This window comes from Marmota monax, unplaced genomic scaffold (genome assembly GCF_021218885.2).
Source record: "Marmota monax isolate L192 unplaced genomic scaffold, Marmota_monax_Labrador192_F-V1.1 WCK01_AAM20220418_F8-fsc00027, whole genome shotgun sequence".
Taxonomy (NCBI): domain Eukaryota; kingdom Metazoa; phylum Chordata; class Mammalia; order Rodentia; family Sciuridae; genus Marmota; species Marmota monax.
Window position 1 is genome coordinate 11,101,928 of NW_026694617.1, and position 15,947 is coordinate 11,117,874.

General features: G+C 34.6%; 1 protein-coding gene across 8 annotated transcripts in view; it reads right to left on the reverse strand.

The window, feature by feature from the left end:
* Window positions 1-649: 649 nt before the first annotated feature.
* The window catches only part of Cadps2 (calcium dependent secretion activator 2), a 521,519-nt gene continuing 506,221 nt past the window's right edge, over window positions 650-15,947 (reverse strand). For all 8 annotated transcript variants that reach the window (XM_046422408.2, XM_046422403.2, XM_046422402.2 and 5 more), the window contains 2 exons: window positions 7,394-7,498; window positions 650-2,051 (listed from right to left, as the gene is read on the reverse strand). In XM_046422408.2, coding sequence (XP_046278364.1) covers window positions 1,878-2,051; window positions 7,394-7,498 — 279 coding nt within the window. In that variant the 3' untranslated portion in view covers window positions 650-1,877. The remainder of the gene's footprint in view (window positions 2,052-7,393; window positions 7,499-15,947) is intronic.

Consider the following 15,947-nt stretch of genomic DNA (forward strand, 5'->3'; position numbering starts at 1 on the left):
GTAAAGATGGAGGGAGGGCATTCCAAGACAAACTGCCTTTTGAAAACATTGCCTTGGTAAAGTTAGTCTCTCACTAAGCCAAGGGGAAGACACTGCCTTCCTTCATGTTTATCTCACCCCTAGGACTTAGCAGTTGAGCTCAACCAATACTATATAGTAACCTTCAACAGATTTTTGTCAACTAGTTTAGCTACATAATCACCATTTATAACACTTCAGAGAATACATTTGGAGGTTCAAGTTAATTAATTTCTAAAGTTTTAAAACATAACTTTGCATGGGTTCAGGGCTATTTCCACTCATTTTGTGTTAACTGACTTCACTGAAAAATTACTAATAAGCTGGGCTAATGGCACCCAGCTGTAATACCAGACACTCAGGAGGCTATTGCGGGAAAATCCCAAGTTTGAGGCCAGCCTGGGTAACTTAGCAAGACCCTATCTCAAAAATAAATAAACAAATAAATAAAATAAAATAAATAAAAAAATTAATTAATTAATTAAAAGGGCTGGTTTTTTAACTTAGTGGTAGAGCTGGGTTGTTGCTAGTATTACAAAAAACAATTACTTACAAATATAGCTGGGGGGAGATATGTTCCTATAGTCTTGGCTTCTTAGGAGGCTAAGGCAGGAGGATTACTTGAACCCAGTTAACAGAGGCAAGCTTGGACAATGCTTTAATACTCATTTTCAAAAAATTACTTATGAATGAATGCAGAAGCACAATATTCTAGTATATTTTAGGTAAAATTACAAAAATAAAAATTCACATAAAAATTGGCATGCATACTACTACTACCTTTCCAATTCCTCACAAGAAAATATTATGAGAGAATTATCACTAAGAGTGCCAATTGCTAGTGAACATTATAAGCATTACTAATTATTAGTTAACATTAATTACTAATATATACTATTTGAATATGTAATGTCTCCTTTGCTATGGCTATAAACTGTCATAATAATCATTTTATCAAATCTGTGCATCTACTAGGTACAAAATAAAGTGCTTATTTAATTGAAAACAAAACGAAACAAATACCACAAAAACCAAAGACATAAAACCAGAGATTTGGGAGGTTTGAAATACTGCAAACATATTTTACTGCATTTAATCTATACAAGTCTAATAAATACAGAAGTTGTTATGACCAAATGAATTTTTATTGCCTGCAAGCTGTTATATTTAGAAGTAGGGGAATATGGTATGTTGATGGAAGCACACCTTGAAATTTCTTACACTTGAAAGAAATTGTTCAGAATGGAACAAGACACAAGCCATTGTATAATCTAGTCTATGTTTGGAGCTGGCAGTCCTTTAAGCCCAGGACAACACTTGCAGACCAATTTAGAGTAATGAAAACCAAGGTCAAAGTTTTTATACACACCACAACACTGGTAAATTAACTACAAAACAATCTTTGTGCATAAATTATAAATTGTAAGGTATACATCATTTTAACAAAGGTACAATAGGGTTGGTGCAGTGATCAGAAGTAGCTTCTCACAATGTTGTATCATGGGAAATACAAATCTCTTTACACACAGGACATTACTTTGATGGGAAAAAAAAAAGAGGTCGAATTTGCTAATTAAAAAAAACAAAGTTCATGTTCCAATCACAAACAAATAATTCTAGGTCAAGCTATACCACCAAGAAGGATCGTCTTCAAAAATATACTTGGCATTTTCCCCTTTAACTCAACCTCCATGTTTACTTCTTACAGAAATACAAGAAGTTTTATTTGGTCAAGACATTAAATGTAATTACAAGGACAAGTTTAAAAAAAAAGCACTAACAAACAAACAAACAAACAAAATAAGCCCCAGAACAAAAACGAGTAGTCCAGGTCTTCGTTTCTCCAGAGCTGTGTGTCTTTAGCCCTCTTCTTCTTCATCACTATCTTTCATGGTAATGCCCTGAAGTCCTCCGCCTTCTGAAACAGAGGCGGTGGCCTCCTCAACTGTTAGCCGTCTGTGCAGGGTCTCATATGTCTTACTGTTCAGTGTTCCTTCCAACACACCCTGTAGTCGGAAGTCCCTGTAGGTTTTCTGGAGGAAGAAGAGAGAATTTTCTTAGATAAGTTACATTACACATTTGTATGTATGTCCGTATGTATAGGTATATACACTCAGGTGGCATTTCAAAAATCATGTTGGAAAATCCACTAATGAATTCAGATTGTAACTGCCTGTGTCCGTCATCTTGTTGGTGTATTTCTGGGAAGAAAGATGGAATGAATGATTTTGAATAGTGCTACCCAAACTACAATCACTATGAATAGTTCAAAATGTTGTGATTATCAAATGACAGATTGGAGCTCCTCCCCAAAATGTTCCTAATGACTCAGAATTTACTATTTGAATAATCTATAAAAAAGATAAAATGGTACATACTTATTTTTTTCATAAAAATAATTTCTTGGTTTTTAAATTAAGAAGACTTTCCTTTAATACTGAAAGATACATTTCATTTTATAAAATGCATAAGTTTGGGAGGATAGGTGTATTATTAGTAAAAGAAGCTCACAGTATTAGCATTTGTGAATTATAAAATGTATTTATATGCAGTATCTTTATACTTTATAAAAATTTGTGTATACCTAAATGCTGAAGAATTTTGTCTTTTCTCTTTGAAATAACCTTAGAATAAGAAGTGCTACCTTCTGGCAAAAAGTTGCCATAGATAGGATGTAAAACAAGTATTTACATTTTTGTAAGACAATAAATTATAATTTATAACTTATATGTTCTACATAAAATAGAACAGAAATTATGTTATTATTTCTATACTGATTCTTAAAACTCCTTATGTGGCACTTAAAATATGTGACTTATAAAGCTCTCCTTATGGGCTAGGGATATAGCTCAGTGGGTAGAGTGCTTGTCTCGCATGCACAAGGCCCTGGGTTTGATCCCAGCACCACAAAAAAAAAAAAAAAAAAAAAAAAGCAAATTTCTCCTTATGTTCTTTTTTTTTGGTGGTGTTGAGGATCAAACCCAGGGCCTTGTGTATGCAAGGCAAACACTCTACCAGCTGAGCTATATTCCTAGTCCTTATGTTCACTTTTATTTTTAAAAACATTTTTTAAAGTTGTAGATGGACACAATGCCTTTATTTGTTTTTATGTGGTGCTGAGGATGGAACCCAGTGTCTCACACATGGTAGGCAAGTACTCTACCACTGAGCCACAACCCTAGCTCCTTTATGTTCACTTTTTAAAGTATGATTATCTTCACATATTTTTCATGACTAAACAGGGTGGTATATTATCATTATTATTTTTTTCTTGAATGTAGAAACAAAGAGAAAATGAAGATACTTCATCCAGTGGAGTCACTTCAAAGGCCATTTTGAATGCTAAATATCCTTTATAATTCTTTTACTGTCCTGTGTGAGATTTTTAGTATTAAGTAGCCAGACTTCAAAGGACTGGTCAAAGTATCAGTATATATCAATATGTCATGTTCTGTTCTAAATGATTGCTGGCAGTCACTTTGTTTTTGGTCATTATTTATACTTAATAGATGAAAAAAGTTAAATAAGAAGGAGAGACACTGTCTTTCATGGTCACAAATCATAACTCCAGCAGCTGGAGTAAGAGAGATGCTTGATTTTACTTAACAGATGTATTCAGAATACTTCTATTACAACATCCAGAAAATACCAGAACATTCAGACAGGTGAATTGATGGTACATGCACATGAGTTAGAAAGTATATCTTAGGCTCCTCCATTAACACACCTGGCCTAAACAATTTAGACAAAATTTTCTTAAATTTCATAATTTTCTTAAGAGATCAATTCTATTTTCACTGAAATTTGAAAGTTTTTGAAGACATATAATTCACCATCCTTCTCTTTCTCACCTGAATGAGCCTATTGTGAGAAAGTTACAAATTTATTCTAAATCATAAGTTGTTATGAATAAAGTGGTGTGATCTTATACTAAAACTCATGGTAACACTCATCAGAGACAGTAAAGTAATTCTGAAATGCCAATTTTTGTCTAGAGAATCTGGTGACTTAATATACATGGCATGAGTACCCCAGAGATTTGTGTTCAAGTCTATCATTACTTTGTAGTCAGACTAAAAGCACACTGAGCACATAAAATATTCACTCACAGATGACGAATTTGACATCAATTACTATTACAATTACTATTGTCACACTGAGTGACAATTGTATACTGAGTTTTTGGGTCTAACTTTCTTATTTTAATGGAATAATTTTCCTTAAGACTTAGCTTAATTATCAACAAATTGGCCAGGACACACTTGAATTGTGGCTTTCTCCTCCCGAGGGCTTTCTGGTTTACATACAATTAAGGCCACTTCCTTATTCTATTAGCAAGTAATAAGCAGTTAGACAAGGTACAAGGTAGACATCCTGCAATCTCTGTTTCTCTAGGACTCACAAAATGTTACAGCACTTGCACATCTACCCTGGCTGCTGCAATGGCCTTGGTGGCTCTTATTTAAGACAAGTGCCTGCCTCAGTGTGCTGCTCACTTGTTTTCTTTTCTCCTAACAAAAAAAGGCAATGGATTTATGTTATCTACTTTTAAATACCCTTCGACCACTAGAAAGAACACAAATTCAACAGCCACTTTTATTATTTGGCAATTCTACTTTTTTCCTTCCCCAATAAATCATTTTGATGTCAAAACTTCAGAAGTAATTTCAGACTTTTGTGGAATCTTCCTGGGGTATATTTTGTTTCATTTTCTTAGCAATATGAGTGAACCACTATGTGGACAGGACAGAGTTGGCTATCATGTAAGTTTTGATGACCTCTGGGTTTCTATGGGCACAGAAGAATGGCAAGGCCTGTGAGGACTAAGAGAGACTTCTAGTGAAAGGGCTTGACTCCTAGGTTAAATGCACAACTCTTCTGTAATAAGCAGGCCAAGTCCAAGTGACTTGGGTGGAAGCCCACTTAGAGGCCTTCACAATTCTATACAAGTGTTATTGAATAGCTTCATAAAAATTCATAGGAGAATGACCATTATAAACAAAACCATACAGGTTCTAAATAATAATGAAACTATGTATGAAATTGTTTATATTCAAAGTAAAGAAAAAATAACTAGGACACTAATTTATTAATTCACCTTGACTGTAATTATGAATATAGTCATTTTTAATTATTAAAAAGAACTCTATGACTTGTTTAAATGTATTAGCCCAAGAAAGCAGTGGCTGAGCCTTGGGAATTGCTTATGAAAAGCAAAACATGAAAAGTCAAACATTATATATGAAATCTAATTTTATATTTATCAATTTTGACTATGGATAACCATAATGAAGAATATATTAAAATAAGATGAATTTAATGAACTAGTGCACAATAAAAATATCACTGTATAATTTATAAAATTACTAATTGTCCTTTTCTGACAAAATATTCACTGGTGAGAGTACTTAAAATCTACTCTAAGCAAATTATATATATATATATATATATATATATATATATATATATATATATATATATATATATAATACACTGTTATTAACTGTTGTCACATTGTACCCTTGAATATAAATAATTTTTATTTGTCAATTATACCTCAGTAAAGCTGAAAATAATTTCACTGTTGCTTGATGATTACTTATTTAGACGTGTAAATGTGAGAAAAGGACTAACTTTGAAGAAACGAATGATAGGCAAATAAAAAATGGAGATTTTAATCCTCAAAACAAAACAAAGATCTTAACAATCTGCCAGCTAACACCAGTTGGCTGAATATGTAACTTCTGACATCCTGAACACAGGAGACACTGATTTGAAAATATGGCTGCTGGCCAAGAGAACCAGCTAATCCTAGTATGAATCACAACATGAACAGATAGATATTTTTGGAAGGTAAATACATTATGGTGATTCTCTTTTATGAAAAACAAACTTCATGTAAAAGCTCTCCAAGTCATATTTACAGAAACAAGGAAGAAACAATGGAGAATTAAGCTGAATGTGAATGAATCAAGTGCTTATAGTTTTGTAAAAAAATAAATTATAATGCCTGATAAGAGGTGTGTTGGATCAAATATATTTTGTGCACTGAATGTAGTGTGTAGGCAGAATATTAATATGCTACAAGTGCCACTTTACTAATTATTTATGATTGATCACCATTAATATTATTGTAGTTTTTCAGGTTTGTTTCTAACTCTCTGTAGATTGGCCAGTTTGATTTTGGAACAGAATTTTCCTGTTTGTGATTCTTTCTAACCTGTGATAATCTATGTCTTCATGGCACAAAAATTTCATATTTGAATTAGATTGCAAAACCAACACAGTGACAGAAACCATTTAAATTTGGAAACTTTCAAAAAATAATGTAAAAGAGTGATTCTTCACAAACCTTAGCAATTATTAGACTCCTCTGAAGGGTTTGTTAATATATAGATTGCTAGGCTTACCCTCGGGTTTTGATTCCAAAGGTCTGTAGCAGCTCCCAAGAACTTGTAGTTCCAAGTTCCCAGGTGATGCCGCTAATGCTGTGTCAGCAATAACACTTTGAGAACCAGTGTGCATGTGTGTACATATACATACATATGCAAACGTTTACATTATGTGTATGAGCACCCACACCTGTGTACCATCAATATAAATAAAATGAAAGTAAAGACCTTCCATTTAAAGAAACATTTGGTCAGTAGCATAGAGTTACATTTTTAGCCATAAGTGGAATTCTGTCTCAACTTTAAGAAAAGTTAAACTTGGGATAAATCTTTTGCTTTTACTAGAATTTACAAATTGCAAAAAATCATGTTGAAGAAATATTTTATAGCCTCTACTCACTTGATATAACACATAAGTTATTACCTTTTCTCTTTAAGAGCAAGAGAAAATGCAAGGTTGAAATGGCCTGTTGAACTTACATGACATCTGCATTAGTTTGGATGGTCTCCAACACTCAAACTGGTCACCTTTTCTGTCTAAGAAGGGACATGCTTACAAAAGAATTTAGGTAGTGACAATGTAATACTTTCATGCCAATATATAATAAAATAACCTAGATTCTCCTTATTCTATTGACAAATACAGTTCAAAGCTCTCATAATGATACATGATCCTAATGAATATGAAATGAATGAATTATGGAAGAACATTTTTATTCTTAAGAAACATGCTAGTGGACTTTTGTGTATCATCTTAAAATGTGATTACTCACTAACTGATATTCTTTTATTAGTTCAAAAAAAGAGCGTTATTTGGTAATCTAGGTAAAGATGGAAATAAATGGCAGCACATCTCTGTTAATGCTATGCTTTTTAAGTACTTACATTTACTCTGTTATATCAAACCTTAGTTTGGTATGACAATATATGCATTATTCTTTATAGTTTCATGGGCAATTGACATCTACACACATTTCATTTACCTTCACAATCTTGATGAGCGTCTTCAGTTGGTAAATATGAAGCTGCAGGTCTAATCTATCAGCCAACCAGACGCAAATGACTTTCATGGAATTGCTGTACCATTGCTGGAAAGAAGGATGGGGGCAGAGGGGAGGAGAACAAAAAAGAAAACAACCTCTACAGTATTCATTTAACAGATTTGGTAATGAGGGGGTAATGAAACACTCTGAAATGACCACAGATCAGCACTTGAAGTCAATAATGCTATAATTTCCTGTTAACAGAATTGTATGTTTTGCTAGGAAATCTGCTAAGTTGACCTAGGCTGTGCTTTACATGAATTAACATTACAGTCTTTCAGCTGTAACATATTCATGGGAAATAGTGTTTTTGCACTTTGCAGCCTAGTGGCCTGCTTTGTAATTTGTGAGTAACAATGGGTACAAAATACATATTATGGAGCTGAATGGAGAGCCAAGCAGCAGAGAATAACTGGTAAATTATTTTCAAAAGGAAAATTTCCTATTAGCCTGCATGTTATGTAAAACTCAAATGGTAGATGTGCTCTGGCATAAGCCTTGTTGTCAATACCTAGAAATAACATTTTGAATGAGGGGTGGCAAAAAAAAAATACCCATCAAAAATAACATCAATCCTCAACCGTACCTTTTACCTACTATCAGTTAGGTATTTGCCAAGATTTTTTGAGATAACAGAAAGGAACTCTTGTGTCTTAAAAGAATTACAAAAAAGACATGATTGACCAGATTATGAAAGAATCTGTTTCATTTTGCAAGTGTTTTTAGGGGGTTTGGACTTTTTCTCTATTGACTACAACTCCCTTGAGGGGAAAACTGAAATTCTTCTCTAAATGTAATATCTTGCTTCTATTTAATGTATATGAGAAGAAAAAAGAAAGAAATTTTGTTTCCTATTTTCAAAAAAAGTCCAGCATGGATGGTGACTATTTAAGGGAGTAAGTGACAAAGCTAGTTTAGATAATAATGCTACTCATTCAGGTAACAGAAATATCAATGTCCATTCAGCACTTTGCAAAAGACAAAAGAGTTTTTAAAAGAGAAGTGATTTTGTGCCTTGCTTGTATACACAAACAGAATGCCAGGACAGATCATGTGTGAGCAGATACATGGTTTTAGGTACTCAAACACAGGAAAAAGTCTTAAATATTTTTTTCTCCACAATAATAAAATAGTACATTTAACATCTAAGAGAAATATTAAGGGAGACATGCGTGAAGTTCGTCTAGACTTGTATTTATTAACACTGTTCTGATACATTTCAATATAATAGAAAATGGCATTTTATGCATAAATTAAAAATGAATTAGTTTTATATTTTATCATTTATTTCTACTAATTTGTTATTTTGCTGAACGTACATGCATAAAATGAGGTAAGCAAATTAAAACGAGTAACTGACTTCCTACATACTATCAATCAAGGGGATAACTAAAAATGTCAAAGTTTCTAAATTGTAGGATAGATTTTTTTTTTTAAATGTTATAAATACACCTAGTTTCATTCCTTCCTAATGGATACTTTATTTTTCAGGACATGTAAAAATATTAGAAACAATTTTATAACATGAGATACCTATACTTCTAAATTCTTAAAAAAATAAACTGTTAGTAAATTCAGTACCTTAGTGATATGTGAGATCTCAAAATATTTTATAGGCACATACTCACTTTACTTTCTGATTTTATTTAGTTTCTGTACTTCCTTATTGCAAATTATTTACAGTTTCAACTTCTTGAGTTCTGCTTTTATGCAGATAAACACAGGTATGGACTGCAATATTGAATGAGTATGCCGAATTAAGATCCTTACCCCACACCACTCTCCAAATTATCTGAAAGCTAAAATGTTGTCAAAGTGGATTAGACTCTTAAAATTAGAGTTTTTCTGGAGTAGATAGTAAAATTTTTGATTTTATTGGAGAGAAAATACTACATATTATATGAAATCTTGTAAAACTACATCAGTTTATTTGTCAAGATTGTGCAGCTACATGGTAAGCTGCATAAGTAAGAGGGAAATGAAAACAGTCAAAAATTACTCCATGTGCATCTTTATGTTCTTAAAAAAACTGTTTCCATTTCTCATTGTATGTAATGTTACTTATGATTACATAACAATTGAAAGGGCCTTTAATGCAACACAGAAAGTTATTGATAACCCTTCCTTAAAAATACGACACCAAAATATTAACTAATAGAAGGGATTTAGGAATAAAATGACCTACAGTTAACTATAAAGATAGTAAAAAGAGAACTCAGTAAAATGTTTACGCATTCTCTTACTTGGAAGGCAATATGTTATTCTACAAGGAAAAGTCTCTAAGAATAATTATCCTATCTGATGAGACTGTATATTTTTGGCTCCCAGGTCAGTCTCTTAAAGAATTGCAGCTTAACTGAGCAGATGATTAAGGGAAAGCAGTAGTTTAGCTCAGAGCTTAGCCTATGCTGCCACTGAGAATAGGCGACCAAGGACAAAATTGCCACTACATTGCTGCTTTCTTGTATATGGTGAAACTGGAGGCAACCTTCCACCCCACAAAGAAACAAAGCCACCAACATAGAAAGGTCCAGCATTTTCCTAATTCTGGTGCTGAAATTAATGTGTCCTTCTTTTGAGAGCTGAAAATATAGCCGGTCCCATTTTTTTCATCTTGAGAAAAGAGTCAAAATTAGGTGAGCTTCATTTCTCTCCACAGAACCAAATCGAACCAACCTCCAGCATCAAACAAAGAAAAAAAAAAAAACTTGAAAAGGGCGAATGTGCAGTAAAGTCCAAACATTAGGGAATGCCTTTTCATTTTGGAGAAGTTAATTTTATCAAATAACTTGGTTGACTATTCACTCTTCCCTTCAGGGGATGACAGGGAAGGGGCTCCACACCCACACTGAAGCCAAAGGCATGGCATTACTGTTTTATTCTTTGCTTTGGTCTACACAGGAATAAAGCGGTAACTGTATATTTTACAATTTTTTTCCTACATCAATCCATGACAGCAGCCTACCACTTTAACAAAAAAAATTTTTTTTTTCTTTTTGTGGTTCATTCAACTCCTGTAAGGGCATGCATTACTCACTTCATTTTCTTGAGATATCTCTTTTAAAGCGAAAATAAAAGAAAAGGAAAGGCTAGGGTTGACTCTGTGAGACCCTTGTATTTATTCACACTTATTGTGCATGACTGTAGACTGGTAAATCATATTAGCAGCCCGTCTCCCCATCAAGCTGCTACTTGCTTTCCAGCCCTGGGAAGGTTCAACAAATCAACAGGAGCACGGAAAACAGAACATCAGTCTAATCTAGTGTTTAAGGTGAAGTTTTCAAACCCAATCTAAGAAGATCTTTAGAGCAAGCAACAAGCTGAAGGGCTCAGAAGGTGGTATTGACGATGAAAGAGTGTTGAAATATTGAGAAGCGCAGCACTTGTGCATTTTTAATAACAAGAGGGTCAACAAGGACACAGCTCCCTCAGTGCCAGGAGTTGCCACTGACTATGGAAATTGCCACACCAGGGCTATAAACGCTTGCAGTTCATCAGCTTTCTTAAACAGTTCATCAGCTTTCTTAAACACCCTGAACCCCCTCAGTGGACCTTTAGTCTTGAATTAACAAACCAAAGCAATGAAAGAGGGTGCAGTCTGAATGGCTGGCATTGATCCCCAACTGTGTCAGCACTGCTACAGGCCCTGAAAAACTCTCTCCATTGTCAATAGAAATTGACAAACCTCCTCTCCTAAATAGTGCAGCTGAGCCGGGCGGGATCCACGCAGCTGTAAAGGGCTCTGCTCTTGGGGCCCGGGAGCACTAACAATAGAACAAGCATGAGCTCTTTGTCAGTCCCAGACTCGGCAATTTTCTAACAAGGATTAAAGTTGTTTCTCCGCAGAGCTGGTGAAAAGAGATTTAGCAACATACCGTGCTTTCTTCATGCAAGTTAAAGAGAAGTAGTTAAGGAATTTCATTATTCTGTTGACCAGTGGAAATACAAAACAAATATATTAAATATGCACAACTCCCTTTTTGCCTCGTTTATAACATTTTGAGGATGATTCCATTAAATATAACACTTATTACCTGGGAACAAGCCCTTCACATTTATTTTGGAAGTTTTATTTTTCAAAAATCCAGCTGCTTGCCACCTGGAATGAGGTCTCAATACATACTAATGCACAATGCCTTTAGACCCTCTGCGGTTGATATTCCTAAATCTGAATCACAAGACCCCATAGGGTTTATATATCACGGCTACTTCAACCAAATGATTTCTGTCAGAATGCAGCTTCTGATGATGATGGAAAGGTAAAAATAGCTGCTTTGCTAGGGCACAAATCTGTGATATATTTTCTGCTTAAGTGTTTAGCTTTTTATTGATTATGAATTGGCACAACTAGTTTATTTATTTTCATTCTTCTCCAGCTATGCTTGTCTCAATAGGTGAACAACAGAAAAAAGAAAGAAAAAAGAACCGATACTTTTTACTGCAATAAAATGTGGAATGGCTAAATTTCCACAGTATGTATACATATTATCTTCATTTATTTCCAGAGAAGCTATTTTATAAGAGTTCAGTCACTGTACTGAAATGAAATAACATCTAGAAAATCTCACCTTAGGAAATATGTTATTTTAAAATGTAGAATTGAATTGAGTGAAAGAATGAACACTATTTTTTAACTGCTGCAGGCTTTGAGATGATTGAGAAATATAAGCCATCCTTTTGGATCATTTAGCTGCTTCAGAGATCAATAAAAATTTAGAAAAATTAATGCCTTATGGGTCTACCAGTGTATTAAAAATATAAATGCATCATTATTCATCGAGTGTTCCTTTTGTCAACAATCTGCTTAATATGACTCTATTTGTGGTTCTACTTCTGTCACTTCCCATTTCTTAATACTCAAGTGCAAATTTTATATTATTGGGAAATTTGATACAGTAATGGCATTATTCCCCACCTCCCGCCCCCAATCCAGGCATCCCACTGAAACTATCATAACTAGATCCACAAAACAGATGCCCAAAGCATAAGCATTTTGCAAGTTTTAAGTGTGAGTTTTTTTGGTTGGCTTAGAATAGGATGAAGGGCTATACTTAAAGAAAACTGAAACCAGCCCATTACAGGTAAAAATACAGGAAGCATTCACTCCACCCGACACCCACCAAAATTACCAGCTAGGCCCAGAGACATTCATGGGAGGGGACAGACACAGAGCTGCATCTGGACATGGCAGCTCTGGGCTGTCAACATGAGAGCAAAAAACCATGAATGAAGAATCAGGGAGGGTGAGTAGTAGCCCCCTCTTAGACTATTTAGCCTGTCACTTGCCTTGTCTATACCTCAGTTTACCTCTAATAGTAGGGACAGATTTTTGTGCCCCTAGTTTTAACATCATGAATTTCGTATGCTCTATACAACTGCTGTAAGTTTGGATTTGACTGTTAGAGGATAGGGCATGATGAATTTGTAATTCTTGTAAAAATTAACTGAGAGGAAAAGCCAAATTATTATTCTTTTGGTTTTTATGTGCTGCTTCAATACAGCTTTTATTCTTCCAGACTAAAGAAAAATGCAAGTCTAGAATTCCTGAACTCTACTCTGTTTGTTATTTTGTTTGTAACTTATTCATTTTGGCCTCTTAACATAGAGACAGATACATTATAAAAATGAAACAATAAAATGTAATAAGGAATGAATGAGATTTATGAAAAACTATGAGTTACTGTTGATTTTATTACTAATATTGTTTGTATAAATTCTGATTTTAAAAGCATCTGATATTTTCTTTATCTCCCATGGGAGGTTCAAGCGAATCATTCAAATTTCATTTAATTCTGACAAGAATCTTGATGAGCCCCTCATGGTGGTGCATGGTTTGGGAGGTTGAGGCAGGAGGATTGCGAGTTCAAAGCCAGCTTCAGCAATGGGGAGGTACTAAGCAACTCAGTAAGCCCCTGTCTCTAAATAAAATACAAAATAGGGCTGGGAATGTGGCTCAGTAGTTGAGTGCCCCTGAGTTCAAACCCGGGTACCAAAAAGAAAAAAAAAAAACCTTGATGAAGTGGATGTTATTATTCCCATTTTGCATATCTGAAAACTAAGTTTACATAGGTAGAAAATTGTGTTTGAAGAAGGCAATTCACTTATTCAAGTTTCTACAACAAGTATAATAGGTGGCAGGTAAAGATTATTATATATGCTCCAGAGTCTGTGTAACAATACTATGTTATTCCATTTCCCCCTAGGAAACAGCCTGGATTTCTGTTCCATCAATATGATCTGATGCTTCTAGCAGAAAGCCAAGAAAACAACTTCTCTCATTCCTGGTGGTTACTGACAGTTATCATGACACAGGATTGTACACAAATGCAGGAGCTACCTCTGCATTGTTTCAGACCAGGTCATCAGTTTTCTTTCAGGTCGATGCAATCCACATTTCCATTTCCAAAGACCAGATATATTCATGAATCCAATAATGTAACAGGTAAATAAGTTCCTTGAAGAACTGCACTCCCTATTAGGATAGCTAAATGGCTATTATGTTATTCATCTCTTGCATGTTCTCTTATTAAGGTTGTTTGAAGTGCCATGCCCCCTTCATGTTTGAAAACACAAAAACATTCTTTCTTCCATGGTAAAAAGAACCGTGTTCTGGGTGCAGTGGAGCACATCTGTAATCCCAGCAACTTGGGAGGCTGAGGCAGGACAATTGCAAATTCAAAGCAACTTAGATCCTGTTTCAAAATAAAACATAAAATAGGCTGGGGATGTGGCTCAGTGGTTAAGTGCCCCAGGTTCAATTCCCCACACCAAACAACAACAACAACAACAACAACAGTACACTGTGAAGGAAAAATCCTCAGTTCACACAGAGGGGAACTCTATATATGTGACTTTCTTCATTTTTTTTTAAACACAGATCAGAGAAATATTTGATTTACATCTTTTTCTTTGATGTGAAATAAAGTTATAAACTGTGTTTTTCAGTTTTTAAGCTTTACCACTAAGTTTTGCAAATTCTGAGCATTATATCTATTAAGAAATAGAAACTGTAAAAAGTGCTAACATGGGAGGGTTGGCATATAGTAGGTTTCCAATAAATATGTGTTGAATGCTGAATACACTTTTCTATCTTTTGATCTCTATACTTTCTCTACTCAAAAGTCCATGAATATAATAAAAGAGTTCTAGAGAAATTGAATCTTCTTTAGTTACACAGCAGCATAAGTTATACAACAAGACAAGTTACACAAACCAGGAACTACATAAGCTCTGTTCAGTTCACTATTCCTTCATTATTCCAAAATTTCCTTCATTCAAAATGCCCTGATTAACACTAACATTAAACCAGCCTCCCTCTCCATACTATGTACAGGGCATTAAAATCCATACTGTGTCATATTATGTGTTGCCGCAGTCCAGCTGCAGCAAAATAACCGGGGGGTGACGAGCAACTTGTGTAGATTGATACAGCAGGAGTGGGAGCCATTTATTGTAGGACAGGAGGGGTATATATACATTCCGCACAGTTTATCTTAATTAACATAAACTAGATACAGCAGTCAACCAATAAGGAATCTCCACACTTAATGGCTCGCTGGCATTACTTCACAAACTACTCCCTCTGGCAAAATGCCAGGCACCATCTTGACTTGTTTACAGACCCTAACATCGTGTCATCAAGTATTCAAGTGCCTCTGTAAGATTCTTCTGTGGCTCCTTTCCTGGTGCTAAAGAGAACAGTGACATAAAGTAAAAATTTCAGATGACCAGTTGTTCCATCCTCCCCTACTTGGTGACCAGTGACGGCACGCATACTGATTTGGTTAAACTCTTAAATGAAATGATAAATTAATGGTTTGGCTGAACTCAGAAATCAATCCAGTTATGAGGGGATCTGTACCAGTTTGGGGCAAAGATATTTTCTAAGAATGACTCAGTCAGGCACTATGACTTTTTCATCTGGTTAAATAACTCACTTTGAATAGTATATGTAAATTTGTGGTCAACATTCCACTTTAAATTAGTAGTAAAGGATCCTGATAGAGACTGTGGAGTCTTAGAGCTTAAATTAAATAGTACAATTTAGTTTGGAGATAAAACTTGTTCTCAGAATTAGCTGTTAGAAGGGTTTTCTACTTCAGATTTTTTTTTTTAATGGGAAACATTCCAAATTTTGCTTTTGGTTAGAGTAAATATCTGTCTTTCTGCCTGCGGTTCATGGCCCACTCCTGTAGGAGCCATCTGCAGCAAACCTGATAACCTGCAGCTCTAATGCATGTTGGATTTTTGTATACCTTTGGTTTCTTGGCCTGCCAGTCCCTTGATTTGGACCTTTATTACCAACTTGATCGCCCTGACCAGATTCCCATTAGCCTTTAAGACTCAGCTCATTCATTATCTCTGCTATGAAACTAATATTATTGCTTACAGAGAAAATTAGGTGCTCCCATATTTTCTGCTCCTAGTTCTCTATTCAGGTGTCTATAAGAATATTGCACAGTGTGGTATGTGTCTTACTCAATCTGCTGTTGGT